The 22745-nt window shown below is 32.2% G+C and overlaps 1 protein-coding gene across 4 annotated transcripts in view; it reads left to right on the plus strand.

Annotated features, from left to right (window-relative positions):
- LOC106474067 (GTP-binding protein SAR1b-like) overlaps window positions 1-22416 on the plus strand; it is a 56327-nt gene extending 33911 nt beyond the window's left edge. For 3 of the 4 annotated variants that reach the window (XM_022403177.1, XM_022403149.1, XM_022403221.1), the window contains 3 exons: window positions 5035-5138; window positions 18269-18400; window positions 21435-22416. In XM_022403177.1, the coding sequence (XP_022258885.1) occupies window positions 5035-5138; window positions 18269-18400; window positions 21435-21548 (350 nt within the window). In that variant the 3' untranslated portion in view covers window positions 21549-22416. The remainder of the gene's footprint in view (window positions 1-5034; window positions 5139-18268; window positions 18401-21434) is intronic. The other variant, XM_013934790.2, reaches the window with a different exon arrangement.
- Window positions 22417-22745: the final 329 nt, after the last annotated feature.

Genomic DNA, 22745 nt, shown 5'->3' on the forward strand with positions numbered 1-22745 from the left:
CAAAACATTGAAGTTAATAAAGCAATGATCACTTGCACCCAGATGTTCCCCAATTTCCACCCTCTTGATCATTTTTATATTTCAAGTTAACAATAAGTATAAAATAGCATTGTTTTTAGTAGGTTCCTTGACTAATTGGTGAAGAAAATCATCTTGAACAGTTTCCAAAAACCTTTCACCCTCACGGTTTAACTCTAACATTTCTCAATCTATATGCCTGAAATTAAAATCACCCACAATTATGACTTCATTAACAGCTGAAATCTTAATCTCATTGTAAAGTTTCTCACTAATTTCATTAGTATCATTTAGTGGTCTGTAACAAATTCCTACTAAAAGCCTTTTCCCATTATATCCACTGTTATGTGAATTTTTCATTGTTTACACTTTAAAGAATAATATTTTATTAATTATTGCTATTGTGGATACTTAATATATGCAAGAAATTAATATTTTGTGAAAGTGGAAGAGAGAACTAAAACTAATAAACAGTTTCTTCAATTTATGTGTAAAATTATAAATGCTTTTTACATTGTGAAGAGACGAAACACGAAGGTGAAGCATGGAGGACACGTGACAGAATATATACACTATACATTCCCACAGCAGGGATGTGAATACATGTGACCTTGAGTTTGTAGTTCCAATATATCTTGCCTTTGGACAGTTGTAATGAGAAGAATATGATTTAACTAATGTTTTAATTACTGTAAAGTCACTTCCTTTGTAAATATGGGTCTGTTTACTTGGCTAAACATGTTATAGTAAGTACCATGTAGCCAGGGATCAGAGGTGTTATATAATCAATCTATATTGTAATTTTGATATTGTTCACTAGTAGTGGTAGTAAAGTTGTACTTTGTATCTTGAAGCCACATATAAGAACATTTGCTAAAATAAACTTGTTTGGAAGATAAAAATTGTATTGAGGTATTGTAACACACAAGTCATTTCTACAGTTTCAAATGTGTCCTTGTTAGAGTTAGTGAGAGGAAAGATGCCCTGAGTGGATGTGAGATATGTCTACAAGAATTGAATGCTATTCATATTGTTGATAACAATTTTATTGGTACAATAGACAACATTATGGGTACAATCAAACATAAACTTCAAATAAAGATAAATACATTTATGAAACAAGTTTAAAATTTTTATATATATAAACATGAAATCGTATTTAAGAATAGAAAATATATACTTATTATTTGGGTTTAGTTAGGAATATTTTTGGTATTAATTGAAAACATAAGGAGAATACATAATTTAAAAAAATTTAAATTGTCAAAATTTACACTTTATTGAATGATAAAACGTTTTTAGAGATATTTAGAATAATAAGTTAATACACAAAAGTAAGAAGTTCAAATCTGGAACTAAATTATGCTAATTATCTCCTACGAGCAAAAGTGCCAGTCCCCAGTGATGACAAAAGTTTAAATTAATCTATCATTTTAAATTATTTCATGGGCTTTTAAAAGATTAATTATGTTGCATTCTTGTTTTCACTCTGAGCTACTTTTTTTTGCCCACTGCGAAAAATAATTGTTGAGCATTTGAGTCATGCAAAGAGCCATTCAACAATAACATATGGTAAATCTACATTTTTATTCTTTAAATTACATCACATTTTGAAATGTGAATGGTAGTGTTATTAATTCCTAACATTTTAGTGTAGAATATCCTGCTTGTGAAGTAAGATTTGGCATCAACATTATTCATGTCTGTTCTCCCATCATTTGAAAATTGAATGTTGAGCTTTGTCTGCACGTGCTGCTTTTCAAATGGGAGACAGATTAACACTTAAACAGACACCATGATTAGAAATATATGTAAGATGAAACCATTTCCTAATACAGTTTTTTCTGGATTTCAAAGCTGATAATGCATAAAGACTAAATCAATTAAAATTAAGATATTTTATCTTTTGAAACTACGAACCTTTAGGAAAGTTCCTGTCAAGTTTCAAACAATTTCATCTACTAGTTGTATTTTTGAATCAAAATTTAATTAGAGCTATGTTATGTTCTCACAGTGTAAGGATGTGGTGGGTAAAGGGTTCAGCAGATGAAATGCTGCTGTGGACTTATAAATTAGCTTGAATCTTTATCTTGATGTAGCCATATATATATATATATTGGTCTTCTGTCCATATAATGCAAGAGTTTTATCTACCATAATAGATGACTTTCGCTCTTTGTGAAGTTTAAATCTTCCATTCTACGAGAGACTGCACCAACTGTAATGCTTGATGAAAAACTAATTAACGTTCTTTGTAATATACAGAGTCCTTATCACATAGTGATTGGTAGCAAATCACCCATTTCCTGTTACATTTATTCAAGTACATACAGGCCTTATCCATTGTTTCAACAAACTTCCCTCTCTTATGTGTAAGGCTTGTTATTTGTACAGTTTTCTGCAGTTTGTCATTCTCTTACCAGTAGACAAAATTTTGTGAATTATCTTGTACACAGTTGATTGGAATATTTGCAGTTGTTACCAGTTACTAGAATGCTAGCATTTTACTGACAGTACTGCTTATGGTGCTGTTTAGGTAAGTTTACATTTTCATACAACTGTATTGGTCTTTTCTTGCCAATACTATTCACTGTTTCATCTTTGAAATTTGCACACCCCAGGCCTTGCACCACTTTGCTATTTCTTTACAGCTGTGATGTATGCCTCTAACTAAGAGTCTATTTGTGGCAATAATGCACTGTCAAATGATCAAGAATTGTATTATTTTTACAAAGTGTAATAAACCCTCTGTAATAAGCCTGGTTGATTATTCCAAATGGAAATCCTTAGGCTGAACAGAATTATTGTTAGATTTATTCATATTGTAAAGTTTACTCATGAAGTCGTTGAAGTAGAAATGCTTTGTAACAGAAATCAGAGGAATTTATTTTATTAATAAAAGTTTTTTTCCAAATGCATTTGTATTTTTACTTTGTGAAAATTTGAGAAGTGTTTTAATTTTAATGTATCAAAATGATAGTTACTCTCTGAAAAATGTGGTTTCTTTATTACACCATTTCTTGCAGCTCTTTCACTAGTTCTGTCTTGAAAGATGAACATTGTCATTAACGTGTACTTTGAAAACTTGTAAAGCTCAGTTGTAATAAATTCATGATTTATTAAATGTAAGTATTTAACTGAAAAATAATAATTGGCTAATTGGTTTTAAAGCTCAGGTATATAAATTTTATATGTAATGAAAAGTTTTCATTCAGTAACACACACACACACACACACTGCATATAAGTATAGCTTCTGACTACTTATGCAATCCGGTTAACCCTCTCTTCCTGTGTTTGGTCAAATTGATCAACCCCATATCTGTGAAACTATGTATAGTAATGTTTACTATAATTCTTAATGTATTTAGTGTACCTTTGTGAAATTTGGCAAGTTTTTAGTAAAATTTACAAGTGTGCCATACACACAAAAAAAATTATTTCAATGAAATATTTGTAATGACGACTTGCCTGTGCATTTCCAAAGCTTTTCATGCTAAGAATGAAAATACTACGTTTTATCTTAGTTTTCATATTTCAATTTTTTAACCTCTAGGATTTCTTAAATGAATATCAAAAGTTTATTTTGAAAAAACTTTATAATTATCTGTTGTTTTCTCAACTATAACACCAACTGTAGTAGAATCATCAATGTTCAGTGAAGTTAAAGTTCCAAAATATGAAATAGAATTAATAATACCATTTTGTCCTTTGCTCTGACTCTATTATTGATCCAAAAGTCCCAAATTATCTTAACAGCTTCAATTTCTTACCTTTTCATACCCGATTTCTCTTAATTTTATTATGTTATTTCTGTCCTTTGAACTAACTACTATCGGAGTACAGTGAGAGCCCATTAGCTGTTTCCAGTGGAGCTAATGTAAAAACCATGTGATATTGAGTGTCATGTTTCACACCAGCATTTCAGCCAGTGTAATTTGAGATGTTTTATTTTAGATAAGCTGAGAAGTTTTATAAATTTTGCATTTTGGTTACTTTTGTTAATAATTATATAACAATAAATAAGAAAAATACAAAAAACAAGGATTTATTATACTTTCTGCATACTGGATGCAGTTTTCACATGAGTAGATATTCTTTCAAAAGCCTTATTGAGTGTAACAGATTTGGATGTCTAAAATAATTCATGTTGCTATAAAATGTACATTTTAATACACAACATATATATATATCAGTCACTAGAATAGAATATTTCAAAACTACTATAATTTATATAATATTTATATAGTATAATTAAATAATTGTAAGCTATATAAGTAAGTAAAAAAAAAAAAAAAAATCCGTAAGCATTTGGGGCACAAAGATATGAACACGAAACAGTTGAGCTGTTTATTGCTTTATGGTGAAGAAACTAAAGGACTATTCCCGAGATGCATGTAGAGGCGAATCTGTTCTTTCTATTGATTACAAACATGTTCTTGAAAGAGAGCTAGTGGATGGGCTTTGATTGGTTTTGCAAATTTATTGTATCTTAGCAAATCAAGAAGGTTGAAGGTTCAAATTTTAGGTTATAGCCTATAATTATGTATAGCTATGTTTCTAATTGATTATAAACTGCAGAGGACCCACATTGAAGTCAGATGCTCCAAGCAATGCAGAAAAATGAATATTGGGAATTTTCTAAATATTTCTTTTTGAAATTAAAGCTTAAATAATATAAAAATTTGAATTATAAACTATGTTTTCAATTGACAAGTTTATTGACATATAGTGATGATAAAGTTTTTTAGTTAAATTTTGAATGTAACACTGTAAAAGCTTGTAACATGCCAAAAGGAGTCTGGCCCAGATGCGAAGGTTTAATTTGCTAATATTATTAAATATTAAATATATTTTCAGTTATCTTCAATAATAATAGGTATTATGCTACATGTGTTAATGTTATGGCGTAATGTGTATGGTAGGCAATGAATTATAAAGTGTATCCCATTATTGTTTGTTTTTTATGTCATAAATATACAATATAACTAAACTTTCTAAATTTTTTTCATTATAGCCAGAAGAGTTTGGAGGGATTATTTTCCAGCTGTTGATGCAATTGTTTTTCTGGTTGATGCATTTGACAGAGAAAGATTTCCAGAATCTAAAGTGGAACTTGATGTAAGTTAGATAATCTTTAAAATACTGTGTTGACATTTTATGCTAAATTTTAGCATGCCTCACACAAAGTGGCATTCAACTTGCTATCCCACATCTGTGTATGATGCTTAGTTTTTAATAAGATGATAATTAAAATTATGTACTTTTATGTCTGGTGTGTACTATATAAAGCAAAGTGTGTGTCTGGGAAAAAAATACATAGTCGTATATCTGTCATTTTATATCTGTTCCTTGTACATTTCAACATTTCTTGATCAATCAACACCAAACTTGACTCGGTGATATAGGATGACATGAGGAAGATCATGAGAGGGGTTTGACTCCCCCATCTAATTTCAAATTGATAGAATTCTTGAAAACAGTATGCCTTTCTTTTCTTTGTGTTTTTTTTGTCTTTTTGTTTTTCTCTAAACTTCTGTATTCTCTCTCTTACTTCCACATTTTATCTGTGGCACTTCTTTATGCTTCTGATAGCTTCTGAAGATGTTCATTCCCTTCTTTGTTTGGCTTGTTCCTCTTATTCTGCTTTGTTATCCTGCTGTAGGGACTCGTTGAATCAGGTTAAATTCCTTTTTAATGTAACTCTTCATTCTTTTTGTGTATATATTATTCATCTGGCTCCCTTCCTATACTCAGATGTCTTGTGTGTTTTTTTTCATGTTACCTCTACCGGTAATCTTGTTTGTCGCTCTTCTTGCCAATGACAATCACACACGTACAGTTCTGTGGGTATCTTTCTCTTCTCCTGTTGTTAGTCTTACTTTCTGCTGACAGTTATTCTCCATTTCTCTTAGTTTCTTTTCTTGCTCCTCTTCTCTCTGCATTTCTTCCCATTTCCTTTTCTCCTTCCTCTGACCCCATCTATGGTCTTTTTCGTTTCATCTGTGGCCAGTCATAGTTAGTGTGTTGGACACCGTCCTTCATATCTCGGGACATCCTCTCTTTGTTTTCTCTGTCCTGTCCATCCTTCTTTTGCATTTTCTCATTCCTTGCATTTTACATTTGCCTCAATGTCAGCTCATCTTATTTTAGTTGGTATTGTGGTAGCCTTCACTTGCCATATTAACATTCCATGGCTGGCATTCCTTTTCTTTAACTGTTTATATCTCTTAACCCATTCTGAGATGTTTTCTCCTACCTCCCTCCTATTACAGTACCTACTCAGTTGTTGGGTGAAATGTCTTGGGATCTGGGTCCTTTTTCACACCCACTCATTATTTGGTACTTTTAGACATTACCACCCTCTCTTGTATCAAGTGAGTTCAACCAATCTTCTTTGTCTACAAACTGTATTTTATCTGGTCACTGGATTTTACATTTCTTGTGCTCTCCCTATGTGAGAGGTTCTTTTCCTTTTGGGGACTCTGGCTTTTCTAGAACTCCTTCATTTGGGACAGACCCTAGGTTTTCTTTCATGGGGTCCTTTTTCCTCTTTTTATGAGCCTCTCCTCTAGGAATTATCACAGTGATTGGTCTATGCCCGTCCTTCTTCCTGCATTCCTTTACCATCTCTCAAACCAGATTTCGCTCTTTGATTGAGGTACATATTTTTTAGAGGCAGGTCTTCTAACATTTGTATGTTGGACTGGTATCCACTCCTCATCAATGTGTTCAACCTCATCTCGTTGTTGGGCATGTTTCTATTCTTGATTCTACTGATGGTTCACTTGGTTATGTTCAATTAAATCTTCCACATAGCTTTTTGTTCTAACCATCCTTGTGGCTACTGTTCTAGGGCCTCTTCTGTTTTTGGCTGTTATCTGTGCACTTTTGTATCTACTTTTATCATCTGCTGAGAATTTTTTTCTTGTTGGCTAGTCCTTATTCTCTCAATGGAGTAGCCTCTGCACCACCAGATCTTCCATGGGGTTTACTCTTGGTTGGACAAGTTCCTTTTGAACATTTGCCACTTTTCTCTGCTCTAAGCTTCCTCTCTTACAGTTCTCTATTCCTCTTCGTTCATCTCTAGCTGTTATTTTTCTCTACCAAGCCTGGTTTTTACCTTTTTCTCTATATCTACCCCTTTATTCATCTCATCCTTCTGGACCTTGGATTTACTTACTACTATCATTCTTTTTGATCTGTTTCATTGGGTCCCCTCAGACTGCCTTGGCCTTTAATGTGTTTGTTCAGTGGATCCCTCATCCCTTCATTCTCTCCCTCTCTTTTGTTTTACACTCTTACACTTCCCTTCTCCTCTCAACCCTCACAAATGGAAATTGTCCAATCTGTTATCCACCAGACTGGAATTTCCACTACTGTACCATTATTTCCATTACATTCTTCTTGTCCTTCCACTGTCTTTGTCTGTTGTCATTGGTCCTTCTATCATCTATTTCCCCCAACTGGTAATTCTGTGTTCTAATTTTCTTCCTTTCTTACCATCCTGTTCATCTAAGGATTCTCGTCTTCTGCCCTTCTTAGTTGTCAGGTGACCATGTCCATGGCTTTTTCTCTTTTCCCAGTATGAAGATTTCTATCCTCTTCTTCCTGTTCCATTCCATTTCTTTCCTCTGTCCTACTTTTCCTGCTTCCTTGCCTGACTGAGTCCTTATTGGGGTTTGTTTGATCTTGTGCATGCCCCGTTCAAGCTATTGCCTTCCTGGTCTTTACCATTTTATCTCCTAACTTGTTCCCTCCTACTAATTTCCTGTGATTAACATTGTTATGAGGTCTGTCCTATAGATGCTTCTCACATCCTCTTCCACTGAGCTTCTTTCCCCTCTCTTGATTGATCCTTTCTTCTTTGGATATGATTGCTTGAAGGTAAACCATACTTCTCTTCTATCTCCCTTCCTTCCATTCTGTTATACCAGATCATTTGGACCTGGCTACTGTGCTCTGTTGGTCAGTTCTATGTACCTAACATGAACTTCTTGCTTTTACTTTTTCATGTCAGGCTCATGTAAATTATGGAAAGCATGTTGCAAATTTCACTTGTGCAATAATATATACGATAACTTTGAGATTTCTTAACATATCCTTTCAAAAACTGGTAAGATTTTATTAAAGATCATAAGTATCTTATACAAAAGAATGACATTATTTTAATTAAGTGTTTTTACTAAAATATGTTATTTATCCTTCATAGTTACTTACACTTGCACAGTGATTTGCATAGAAAAGTGTTTAAAGGGGTACCTATTGTGAAAGGGTTAAGTGTCATCATCTTCTTGTGTCCCTGTCCTGGGACCCTATTTTTACATGATGGGTTCATTGACTCCTTTTTCACGTGTTTGTTTTGGGATGTTGATAAATACATTCTCTCCCATGTCTTCTTCACTGGCCCTTGGATGAGCTTTTCCAGGTAGGCAGGCGTGTGGACTTTCTTTACACATCCTTCTCTATACCTTCTAGATGTTTTATCTCCTGATGGTACTTGGCTTCCACAGGTAGCCATTCTTCCATCACTTCACCATCTTTGAGTACAATGTGCACCATTTCCCTTTCAGGGCCCTTCTTTTATTTAATAGGATCCCACTAGGTGGCTAATGTTGCCTCCCAGGGTATACTTACCCAAAAGCTGCATTGAGTCAGAATAGTGGAAAGTACTCATACCACCCATCCTGGCTCTACAAGTGCCTACTGTGAGATAGGGTATTCTGCAAGACCTCTTTTGATTTTTCTTTTATATATATATATATATATATTTATATACTACATTTCATGTATGATTTGGACCATACTCATTCCATTGACTGTCATGGAAAAAGCAGCACCAAACAGTGTTTCTGCCCACTTCTTAGGCTAGTGCTTGCTGGCTTTTGAAAATTGCACTGTCTCCAGTAAATGACCTTTCCATACTGAAGTACCAATAGGTATCTGGGCACATCTGGTCTCTCCTATACAAATTCTATCCCCTTAGCCAGGTGGATTATGGGAGACCTTCGCCAGTTACCAGTTCCCACCCACTGTGGTAGTGGATCATGGAAAATCTTCATCAATTGGGACCTAACTGCTGTGGCTAGAATGAAGGGTTCCTCTATGGCAAGAAGTGGGGTGACTCAGAGTGTAGTGTGGGTCATCCCACGAAACATCACAATCTTAAAGCGGGTTGATGATACAACTCACTATACCAATCCTTTCTATACTTTTATCTTACAAGTCCTCCTCCTGCAGCCAGAGTGTGTGCAGTAGAGTTGAAGAGAACACCATTATTGGTACATTCTCATTCATACTGGAAAAAACGAAACAAAAAAAACAGTTTTATAGCTGACATGGGGCCCAAAGAGACTGATGGTTGAGTGTGGGTGTCTGTATGCATTCATACTGTATCAGCATAATGCGATACCCTCCTCCTGCAGCCGGCATGTGGACTGTAGTGATTGAAAGTAGAGGTGAGTTGAACAGACTGTATATAGAGTAATAGTAGGGAAAGGTGAGCATGGATGTTTATTACAAGTACCTTTCGCCCACAGCTGGTTTTGACCCATTGAGTCTAATAGTCAAGTAGGTGAGCACACGAGGTAAAGTCTGAATGAGACCCAACCTCACTACACATATTGGCTGACTGATGGCTTGTTTGCAAATAATTGGACTGCTATATACCCATTCTGCCATCTCTTGCAACATAATTATAGATTCTTTACCTCTTCCATTCTCCTCTACAAGTGAAGAGTAAACCCAAGATGAGACAAGATGTGGATTCCCATGGAGCCCTTGTCATTGAACGTCTTACCCCATGGGCTTCCTTCAGATGCTTTCTAAAGTGAGTTCTTCATGGTAATCTTTGCACCAGTCCCTCCACTATCTTAATGTTGGATTATAGCTATTCTCTGTTTGGAGATATTTGTTTCAGAGGGAATCATTTTCCTTAGCTGAAAATGTATTTCCGATAGATATTTCCCTCCACACATGTTCTCTCTCATCCTCCTCCCCCCCTTCTTTCCAGTGCAAATTTCTTCATTGTCTCATCAAAGAATGAGGATTCATGAGCAAGAAATGTTTGGAAAATATTTGCAATTCAAGCTATGTCACACTCCTATTGGTGGAGGGTTCTGCTGCTTTATGGTGCCACCATACAGGAGCACAAATTCACGTGGTTTCATGTGACATTAGGTCGGAGTTTCACAAAGCTGGTACTTTACAAATCTCTTTGGCAAAACATGTGGAAGAACTGAGGAAGATAGCAATTCTGTGTGCAGAGGTATCTATCAGAAATATAGTTTTAGGTAAGGAAAATATAACTTTACAAATGCCTGTGTAAGAAATATATTGGACTGGGCTTGATCTAGCGGTTAGCATACTGGTGTATGGATCAGAAGGTTCAAGTTTTAAATCCTGTTATACCAATGAACATGCTCTTTATTTTCAGATGTGTAGCCTTATAAGTATGGCAGTCATTTCCTGTATTTGGTTAATAGTAGCCATGCAGCCAGTAGATGTTCTGTTATGGTTGTCCCCCCCAGTCTCATCACTAGTAGTCTGTGTGTTGTGTAAAGTGCAGTTTAGAGTAAGTACAGTACATTAAGAAATATATTCATTCAACATGTAATGTTCTGAGCAACTTGTGTCAAGCAATTTTTTGTTTAAAATCACATATATGGAATTTTCACAAATCAGTACAATAGAAGGAAATAGCACTTGAGTTAATATTCCATTCAACACTTGTTATATGTAGAACAGTGAAAGCTAAAACAACTCAAGTATAATTTTTTCTTCGAATTCATATAAGGGAAACAGCACCCATCCATAAGTAACTTCAGAGTGAAGTAGCTTGGATTTAGAATACAAAGAGTCAAGAAAGAACAAAACTTGGCTTAATTAGAAAATCATAAACAAGGTACTCACTGTTTCACTGAGCTTAACTATCCTAATATAAAAGTATTATTCAATATTTAGAATTCATTATTTTGTATAAAACAATTAATTAGACTATTCTCCTCATGAGAATCAAACAAGAAATCGATAACCCTGAAAAAGGAAAGTCTACCTTCTGAAAGCACTTGGATTATTGATTTCTTTGTTTTGTGATTTATTTAAGTTTTTATCTTGCCTAATATCATAGTATTGTGAATGTGTGTCTTAGGTATACAGCATTGTTTCAAGTGCCCAAGACTTCAGAAAAAAAAAAAGAATTTTAACTTGTGAATTTGGACAAACAAAAGTATATTTTTAAGACACAGAATAATTTATTTCTGAAATATTCTTATTTACAGGCACTCGTGTCTAATTTTGAAATTTCCTTTACCTTTGGTTATTTTACAAAGTAATAGGAAAATTAAATATTCCAACAATTAAAACAGTTAACAGTATCATTATTTTATATTATTTTGTAGCAATGCTTCCCAATTTCTACTTTTGGCATACACTATTAAGTTCACAACTTAAGTGCACAATAAACAGTCTACAAATTCCAAGACATCTAAGCTTTATACATTGTATTAAATAAATAAACTAACTCACTCAAAACACTTAAAGATAAGGCCATTATTTCGGTCATTGCCCAACAGCTTAAACTCTTAATTCAAATGAGTAAGTATTCTATTTTGAAATAACTATGCATCTTCTTTTAAGTCATTAAGTCCTTTGGGAGATGTAAAAAATTCACTTGGAACTGTTATGAAAGTGTAGGGAACTTGGCACATTTGTCTGCCTCAGGTTAAGTTCTTAGAAATCTTACACAAATCAACTATTAGCTTGGAGACTGCCACTAACTTGTTCCACCAATGACCACAAACTGGGTGTCATACAAATGTACATCTACAATGTTATACAAGGAAATGGCACAGGCTACCCTTATTTCAAGAAGCAGTTAAATCCAACTCGTAGTTTCTAATAATAATTATAGAACTACAAATATGAGTATATTCCATGTGGTGTGTCTGTGTTAACTTAGAGAAATTTGTTGGCTACATGTTTCTTAGAGATTATCTATATAAGCAATTCCCACATTAAACAAGCATTACATAACACCCACCATATAAGAGAGATATATACAGAGTACATGACAAAGTATACCAGTGTATGAAAGCTTACAAATACATATTTTAAACACTATTTCTGCATAGGAGTGCTTATTAAGGTATGGTTGCCACTAGATCTGGGCCAATTAATAAATACAATCAAGTATCTATGAGTAATGATTACATTGATGTTGTTACTTAAACTTGTTGTTTATCAAAATTATGATTAGATTGATTGTCACAAAAATAATCAACTGATTAAAATTAGTATTTTAGATCATTACTATTTTCAATTATTCCAACTATCCAAGTAATCAAAATATTTTGCCACTATGTTTATTTGTTTTAAGAACAAAGCTACATATTGGAATATCTGTGCTCTGCCCACTATGGGTATCAAGATCTTAGCATTGTAAGTTTGTATGTTTTTTTACTTCATGTTTGTTCAGCTTTGGGTCAGCATTGCCTTGTGATATGATGTTCTTGGGTTCAATTCAAGACCACACTTGCCATATCTTTGTTATAGCAAAGCTACTAAGGCTACCTGCCATTTTTTTGAAAATTCAATTTTTTTCCCAACAATGAATAATGTATTCAACTAACTGACACCTGATGTAGGCCTATAGCTGAAGCTAGTTGTGTTTTTGTATTTTATTTGTGAGTTATTTTAAGGTGATAAAGTTTGTTACTTAATATTATATAAAAATGATTTGCATAAAAATATTAAGTAAATTGTTTATTTTCATCAGCAAAAATTCAGTAGTTCTAGTAAAGTAGTCTTGTGGAACTTTGTAAGGAAAAATCCACTGAATGCTATTAATTGTATTTTTAACTAGTTACAAGTTTTGTTCTACTTTGTGTGTATGATGCGTTTTTGTGTACAACAGTTTAGGAAAATAACTTACACTAAAATTATTGTACCTGAAGTGAGGATTTCCTCTAGCTTTTTATATTTTTTTGCCATTAATATTTAAGTAAATTTTATATGTTAATTCTAAGTATGCTTCAACAGTTTATACTCAACAATGTTTTAGAATAGATATTTTCTAATATTTATGTAGTATAATTCATGAAGAAGTGATGAAAAAAGTTCAGATTTTCATTTCTGCACAGCTCTGAGAACTTCCATTGGTAAACATGTACTTGTCATTTTTTTTAAATTTTCCTGCCCATCCAAAAGTCTCCCTGGTGGGACTGCGGTAAGTCATTGAATTTACAATGCTAAAATCTGGGGTTCGATTCTCTGTGGTGGACACAGCAGATAGCCTAATGTGGCTTTGCTTAAACAACATTTTGTTTTTGCTAAGAACCTATCACTTCTTGAGTTTTTGGTTTACAAGCATTTCCTTCTTTTTCAGCTTAGTTTTTGTAACCTATTTATGATGTTACATCAAGTGGTTTAATCACTCATTTGCTAATGACACGATGCCTTGAAAACAGCTGTAAAGAAAGTTTAAATATGATTGGATAGATCAAGAATTAGACAATCACATCATAGTAGAGTAAATATAGTGGTTTAAGCAGGGTGCTGATTTATAGGAAGGGATGTGTAGTTTAATTTATTCTTAAGATGACTTGGAATTTATGTTTGTTGATGTTTGGTTCTTTGTTTAAAATTACAGTGTTTGTAATAGACGTACTCTTTTTCTTAAGTTACAATGTTTGTAAGTATGAGGTTTTTTTATTGTGTTCACCAGATCAAATGATCATGAAATCAGATAAGTTTATTTAACTTTAGTAAGTATGGTAGGTGATGGCTAGTTGTTCTGATAACTGAAGTTCTTATTTATGGAATATTACTTTTATGTTTATCCTATTTAAACAATTTACTTAAATAATTTGGCTTACTGGCTACTTAATTATTTCTAGTTGCAATTGTGATAAGTTTCAAATAAAAACATTATTACTATTGTTAGTGATAACAAAACTATCACTTTATTTGATTTACACAAGAACATTGGGGAATTACTGCATATTTGAAAAAGAAACAAAATGTGACACTGTGGTCGACTCTAGTGGTACACTTTAGGGATTCAACAAGTATGATATTGTCCAGATTAACTTGAAAAAAAAAAACTTACCAATTTTTTTTTTCCACAAAATGCACAAATGGTAACCAGCAGAAGATGTCTATAATAGTAAATAAAAAGTAAATCAAAAATTACTTAAAAGAACAAAATTAGCTGAAAATAATGTTACGATAATGTAGTTGTTCTAAGAGTGCTGATTGTAATGCACTGCCATGTTTTTTTTTGTCTGCTTGATGGTGATCAGTGTTTAAAGGAAAATGTGCTATAGTACCAGAATGCTCTACTATTCAATGAACTGAGTAACAAACACCACTAACTTCCCAGCTCTAGTAGTAATCAGAAAGATGTTATTCATAAAAGCAACTTGCACTTAATGTGCCTTGAGGATACATCTGTAAGAGCTTATGCTATTTGAAGCTACACGTTACCAAAAATATTAACTTGTGGAAAGTAAGGTTTCCGGTAGTTTTTTTTCTTTCCAAGTATATCTTTACAGTAACTACTGCTCACAACAAAAGGATCATAAGCATGATTTTTTTTTATTTATTTCTCTTCAATTGAAACATCTTTTCACTTTGCAATTGTAAATAATGGAAGGTATAGCATTGTCTTTATAATGTGTCCATAGTGTTTTATGTTCATTTCCTACACTTTATTACAACAAACAGCACAGAAAAAACAAATTTTTTGACCAGGAAAATGAAAATACTGCTCAAAAGGACAAATAATGTTGAGTAGTTTAGAGTGAAATATATTACTGATATTTTACCATCATAGACTGGAAGCCCTAATCCACAGTGATAGTTTTAACATATTTTAGGTGATTCATAGTACATAATTCTTGTCTCATCTCTTCAAAATTAACTTTTTTGAAACTTGGAACCAAAATCACAATATTCCTTATATCTATACACACAGCAAAACATGAATCTAATTGAGGAGTGGTCACTTGCACCAAACCTCTACCATATCAACCATTTCTTTATTAGAAGTTAACAATAAATCTAAAATAGCATTGTTCCTAACCAATTGTTGAAAAAAAAAAAAAAACATGCTAAACAGCTTGTGAAAACCTGCCTATTTCATGATATGACTGTAACATTAGTTTTATCTGGTGGTCTGTAACAAATTCCAACTAAATGTCTTCTCCCCTGATAATTACTAACTGTAACCCAAATACATTCAACGTCATTGCTATTAGCTTTGATATCCTAAACTTGAACAGGTTGTAACTCACATTTTACATATTATGCCACTCCTCCTCCTCTTTTTAGTACTCTTATTTCTATTAAACAACCCATAACTCTGTATTTCAAAGAAACTCTTTTTCATCATAAATGTCTTATGTTTAACCAGGTTTCAGTTATTCCCATTATATCAAAATCCTCTGTTCTGACCAGTGTTCTAAAGTAATCCATTTTATTTCTGATACTTCTAGCACTAAAATAATGATAACAGATTAGCCTACCATTGAAATTACCTTTGTACCTTGTTCCCACACTGTATCCCTCTCTATATCTTATTTATTTTTCATTATTTTGGCCCTCATCACTGTCTAATCCTAGTTTAAAGCTGCATTTACAGCTGAGTTAAATTGCTCTTGCAAACATTCCAGCCCCTACCCTATTTAAGTGTAAATCATCCAATACAGAAAGCTCCCTTTTCTCAATGATCTGATCCCATAAATCCAACCAGCTAACTTGCTCATCCTTACATATTAAGCTAAGCCAAGCATTCAGTCCTAGTTTCATCCCTACAGTTAAGCCATGGCAGTATACCTGACAGAATTAAGTTATTATGGATCTTTTCTTTTAATGCTTTTATTAATGCCTTGTACTTAAGAATTAACTCCTCTGATCTATCCTTCCCTACATTATTTGCCCCTGCATGGACTACAAAACATACATTTTGAAAAAGCTTAGGCTGTGTGCCAAAACTTGAGTGTGATTTTGATTTCTTGTGAAATTTAAGTTATACCAATTTTTATTATTTGTTTTCAGTTATTATAGTGATGGCAACCTTATTGGAGATTTTAATTGTTTCCATGAGATCATTTCATTGGTTGTGTTCAAAAACAGAATTGCTTCGAAGCTGCTATGTATTCTCAAGATGAGAACAAAATACTTTTCCCATGCTCTATAAGAACAGCCACATTCACATATAGCAAGAAAAGATCTTGCTTAATTGTAAAGGTGCATCTGTGTCTTTTTATGGTGGATTCTATGGAGTTTCTTTTTTATTGTTAGTGATTTTATTTAATGGAGGATTTTTTTTATATGATAGATTTATTAAAAAAATAAACATTTGTGTTTTTCTTATTTGTTCACATAGGATTCATTTTCCACAACTATAGGAAATATTATAGGCATGTGGATACCATTTGCCAGTTCATCAACTAAAAATTTCAAAACTGCAGATAAAACTTTTCACTCTGCCTTGTTATGATTGTATAAAGGTCAAGGTGAATGCTAGAAGAGTGATTGTGCTGGCTAATAGCTAGGCTTACTTCCATCCACATCAACTTTGTGGGTGCTTGTCAGAGCACACATATTGTTGCTCAGATCACGTAGCATGGGTGCCCTGGATTCGGCCCCGTGATCTTCAGATCCTGATATGAATGCTTTATCCACAAGGATTCTGAGGTGCTTGATGATTACTTTATTCAGTAGTCAGTAGCAATTTTTTAAAACCTACCACTGAAGTGGCTGTGTAACAATTAAACAATACAAGATTGCTGTGCTCTAGTGTTGAATGCAATTATTGTAACCAGCTAATTGCACGTGTTAAAGCAAAGAAAGGAATATTTATTGGTGAATTGACATTCAGGTAACTGATCCGTTCAAGCAAATTTTTCTTAAGTTGTAATGTTGTTTAATCTGTACTTCAGGAATATTAATGGTAGATTGAAAACTGTATTAGAAGTTTCACATATAAGCAGCATGAGAAGTTTTATTGTGGTGCATAACTGTCAAAAATGAGTTACTACAAACAATTAACAGCTATTGTAGTGACTGTGGTGATCCTTAGCTGAAGTCTAGAATTATGATACTATGATACAAAACATGTTTTTAATCACTTAAAAATAGTTGAACTTACCCATTTAAAATATTGTGGTTAAAATCATAAGCTCCCTGGTCAGCGGAAACTGGTTAAAAATGGTTGTTATTTTTCTGTATAGTAAGTAAAAAATCTGGAATCAATATGTAAACACAATAGCCAAACGAATACCACATGTAGGAATTTCTTAGATATGTAAAGCTGTTGAAGAGTGTTCTGAATAATAACTTTAAATTTGAAAGCTTAGAGTATGATTCTTGTTTTTTTATTTTCCAGTAATGTTTGTTTTGTGGATTTGTAGTAAATATTAATTCTTCATCTATTGTGAAGTACTTAGTATATTTTTCACTTATATACATTTTCTTAGAATTTATCATGAACTTCGTATGAAACCAAGCTACCTACATATAGTAATCAGAACTAAATAGTTAACCTAATTTAATATACCATTTTAAATTACAGTGATTAGAATGTGTTAATTCATCATTTGGGTAGCCTCACTTATAGCAACATTTTTAGCCATAATCCCAGTAATAATTTTGCAAGGTTCAACGAGATTAAGAGATTTAGATGAGTCCTCAGTAAAGTTTTTTGAACTAACAGTGCCAAATAATCCCCATAATAAAAGATATGTACAATAAAAAAATAATAAAATGGATTATATATATTTTAACCTATACTGTTAAAGAAGTTACATGAAAGGAAGAATAGGATATAGATTATTTAAAAAAACTCAAAACTGGTTGTTTGCTTTATGCATTATTACTGATTCTCTATCTCTTTCCTGGATTTTCTTTGTCTATCCATTTTTCATGTGTTTTACTTGTGTACAAATTCTATACATTTTCAATAGATAATGTTTTTTTGATTATTATGATACAGAGTTTCAGTTTTTGTGAAGTGATTTCATTTTGATATAGTGTATGTATTCATTGTACACATACAATATATAGTAATTTTTGACCGATGTCATATTTCAGTTAAAGAAAAGGTGTTTTTCCAGATTATACTGTAACAAAACAAGCAAATTAGGATAAGGGAACTTTAACAAGGACATTTTTGTTTAGGATTGTGTACTTTGTTTTATTTTGTGTTGAAACACTGTTAGTGATGTTTTTTTTTTTTTCACTTCTGCTAGAGCTTATTAACAGATGAGCAGTTAGCTAATTGTCCAGTACTTATTTTGGGGAATAAAATTGATATACCTGGAACTGCTAGTGAAGATGAGCTGAGAGCTTATTTTGGACTTTATGGACAGACAACAGGAAAGGTAAGTCTTGCATCTTCAAATTGTTTAGAGGTGACCACTGATGGATAATACTAACTTCAGTGATCCTTAGAACTCTTAGGTGTTACAAGTAATTTTGATTTGATATTTGCTGAAAATTATTTCTTTGAGTATCTGCAATTTTGTAGTTAAATATAAATTTCATATGTAGAATTAAGCTTTAGCATCTAATTTCAAACATTTATGTAATATTGACAGGGGGGGAGTCATAAAGGTTAGTTCTTAAGTGGCTCAGTGGTAAATCTGAAGGCTTATAATGCTAAAAATTGGGTTTTGATACCTGTAGTGGGCACAGAACAAATATCCCATTGTGTAACTTTATGCATAACAAACAAAACATAAAAACCTAGAAAGTGCTTAAACTGGAAAGGTTTTAAATTCAAATCGTTTGAAATTCCTCTAAAAACTTTATCTAGGGTTATTGAAAACTACCTGACTTAAGCTTTGAAACAAAATATACTTTTTATTCTCTGTAAATAAAGCAGTGGAGAAATATTTTCTGTACCTTTTTTGTTAGCAGTTCATTAACTCTACCTAATTATGTCTTGTAATATCCTGTCAAATATGTTTGTTATTATTTGTGTATACTTAGGCATAGCTAAGCATATGCATGTATGCTAGTGCATAACATTGAAAATTTAAGATGTGAATTTTCTTTGCTCTAAAATCTTAAATATAAGAGTTATAAACCCTTCTGCACGACAAATTTGTTTACATTTAATTAAGTTTTGGCAATATATTCACAGAATGACATTTTTACATCTAAAATGAACATGTGGTATACAGTATAAATATGTTATTCTAAAAAGGGAAATTTGGAACATTTCGTTAATTGACATTGATAGTGTAATGATTTTATGAAAAAGTATCTTCATTTTGTTATTGTAATAATGGGTCAAATTTGATCATTTTTTGCCATTTTATTCCTTATAAAAAATATATTGATTAATGCAAAGATATTTGTAGAATAATTATTTGAACTATTGATGCTGATTGTTTTCTCCCAACAAAATGTAGGAAAAAAAAAGCTAATTATCAAAATGTAATGTTTTACAATACTTTACATGGGATTATTTTTTTATAATTGTATATGCAAAAAAGGTCACCAGACTGTGCACTTTGAGGCTTAAATTTCTAAATTTTCCAGGAGAGTACCCCACATGCACACAAACACATACACACACTGGATTTCACAGTAATCTGTAATAAAACAGAATTCATGTGAACATGTAATAAAAACCTCACATTTTCCACCACGTTATCCATTTAGTGAGCATCATTGCTGTTAAGGTTAATGATAAGGCATGAATGCACAGATTAGTTTATACATGAGAATTAAAATTTGAGATCACACAAGCTTCAAGTCAGTAACTGCTTATCAGGTAGATGCTTTTACTAATTAAGATACCCAGCCTTGAATGTTGCAAGTTTCAGTTTTCACTTGCTTGTTTACCAGAATGTACCAGGACTTTTGAGCTATGCCAGTTTACTTGTATGTATAAAGCTCATAATTTGTTTGTCATTTTGACTGGAAGTATCAGTTTTAAGTGTAAGCTGTATTTTAGTATAGTGAAACAAAGAATTTTCCTCTTTTTTTTTTCAGCTGTGGTCAATGTAATATATACTTTTATATTAAAATTTGAATAAAGATCTGTATCCTTGACTTTATCACGTCATTGTTCTCAATGCAAGATGGAGATTTCTGGATTGACTGTATGTATGCCTAAGATATAATTATCCTCATTTTTTGCATACCCTATTATGTTTGTGCCATTTGAATGTACAAATGAGTGCTTCTTTATACAAGTTGCATGTGCACATGGGCTCTTTGGTATATATTTGCACCAGTATACTGCATTTTGATGGAATGCTGTTCATGATATACATTTTGTGTTACTATGTATAGCTTTATTACTGTATCATCCTTAGATGTGGAGTTCTAGGTTGCTCTGTGATGTAAAATGGTAGCTAAAGTTGTACATTTAGCACCATTTACTTGTGAATTTTACTATGGGTCAAAAAGAACAACTTAAGCTTTTTTAGATTCGTAACACCTTGATAACTACATGAACAGCAAACAGACCTCATGCTATACTTGTTGAACCTGCACTTTCCACAACACAACACAAGTGCTTGCTTGTGTTTTTGTTCCCAGTTTCTGAATTCAGTTCATGATACATAGGTACATATAAATACACAGTCATATCAAAACTAACATTAAAAGCTAACTATGAAAAATGCAAGCCTGTGGTATATAGGTGCACTTGAACTTATGAATATAATGAAATTATAAAATAAATTAATATTAATATAGTACATTGAGATTCCTTTAAAAGACCCCAATCCTATTACATATATATAAATAAAAGTCAATAGTTTCTGAGTAGGAGGCAGGTTAGTAGGTAACCTTGAAATAAATTATTTTCATCTCTCAATGAGGTTGTTTTTGTGGAAGGTTGAGGAAAAAAAATTGTTTTAAGCACTTTTTTTCAATTCATATTTGCTTGCACAACTGCTTGTAAATTTCAAAAGACAGCTGCTAAATCATTTTGTCAGTCTACAGTAAAAACTTTACAGTATATATGTCCATAGGTTTTGAAACATTAGAAAACTATCACTGCTCAGAACAGCTTGAGGAACTTAGGTTATGCTAGCAAGTTTGACAAATAACATTGCACAATTAAAAGTAAACTTATGAAACTGCTGAAAAAAATTGAATTTGGTTTGAGAATTTCTTCCATACTCAATATTTATAATCAGTACATTTCACAAAATAAAAAAATCTTTGATATTTCAGAATTTTTATAGGAATGTGTATTGTGAGAAAAATTGTTATTCACTGCAATGTTATTATGTGTAAAATTAACCCCCCTCCTCTGTTTGTAGTCTTGAGTCTATAGAACCAAAAAATGGCATTAAACTATAAAAGGTGTAGCTTGTGGTTATTTCAAAAATTAAAGATTAAAGCAAATTCACAGTGTATGTTGGGTAATTAATGTTTTACATTTGTTTTTAGGGAAAAATTGCTCAGTCAGAACTTCCAGGACGACCTTTGGAACTTTTTATGTGCAGTGTGTTAAAGAGACAAGGCTATGGTGAAGGTTTCCGGTGGCTTGCACAATACATATGATTATTGCATCATATCAGTAAATGTGTAGGTTCAATACTTTGAGACAAAACCAATGATTCATTACATAAACAAAGTAAATACATCTGTCTATAATAGAACTTGGTATAGGAATGAAAAGTTTTCAAGAACATCTAAAAATATTTTTCCAGTTACTTCCCTTTTGATACATTCATATCATTTGAAGCAAAATATATTAGTTTTATTAATTTTAGCTATAAATAAAGCAAGATAATCTTCTTGGCATCTCAATCAGTAAAATAATTATATACATAAATTATATATATATACACACACACACACATCTATATATATTATTTTAAAATATTATTGATTTTGAAGGAATGTTCTACTGAAACTAAACCATTGGAAAAAATATTTAATCTTTTTATTAGAAAATGGACATTCTTAGCATTATTTATTTTGTTAAGTTTTATCATCTGTAAATTACTGGAGAGTTCATAAAATTTAACTTTTATGAGAATGAATAAAAATTCTTGAAGAAGAAATTCTTATTTTATTAAGTAAGTGAGGAGAGATACTTTGATTGAAAATAAAGTTTTAAACTCAAAAATTTATATAAAACTAAGTCATAAGCTAATTCAACTAAAAAATTAGAAAATGTGCAAAAATGCTTGTAAACTCTTAAAGATGTGCTTTTTTTTGAGGCAATAAACTAGCAATTTTGAACACTTGAAAGATTGACAATTCAAACATTATTTTCCATGAGTAACATGAATTCTGTCACGATAGCTACATGTACTGAGCTGGAATTTTTTTCTTATTGTACAAAGTCTCTCTCAATCTGCAGTCTCTAACAATGAAAAACTACTCTTGTGTTAAAAAATAAAAATAAGTTGCGTATTCACAACTGGTGTTATCATTTGTCTGAAATCTTTGTACTTAATTTAGAAAATGTAAAATTTTAACTTTGTTCATCCAGTAAACTAAATATTTGTATTTTCTGAAACACCAGTAACAGTAGCTTAATAATGTTTGTGCTTTTAATTATGCATTAGCATAGATCACGTGGCTGTTACTTTTTGATAATTTATCCTGATCTACAGTCATAAGAATAATTTGTATACACCAGTCAGTTCTCAAACATGTAACAGTTTCTTAGACAGAAGTGGTGTATTTAAGTGTTTTACACTCACAAAAAAAAACCTATCATTCTATAGGTATTTGAACTTGTAACAT

This window comes from Limulus polyphemus, unplaced genomic scaffold (genome assembly GCF_000517525.1).
Source record: "Limulus polyphemus unplaced genomic scaffold, Limulus_polyphemus-2.1.2 Scaffold5, whole genome shotgun sequence".
NCBI lineage: Eukaryota > Metazoa > Arthropoda > Merostomata > Xiphosura > Limulidae > Limulus > Limulus polyphemus.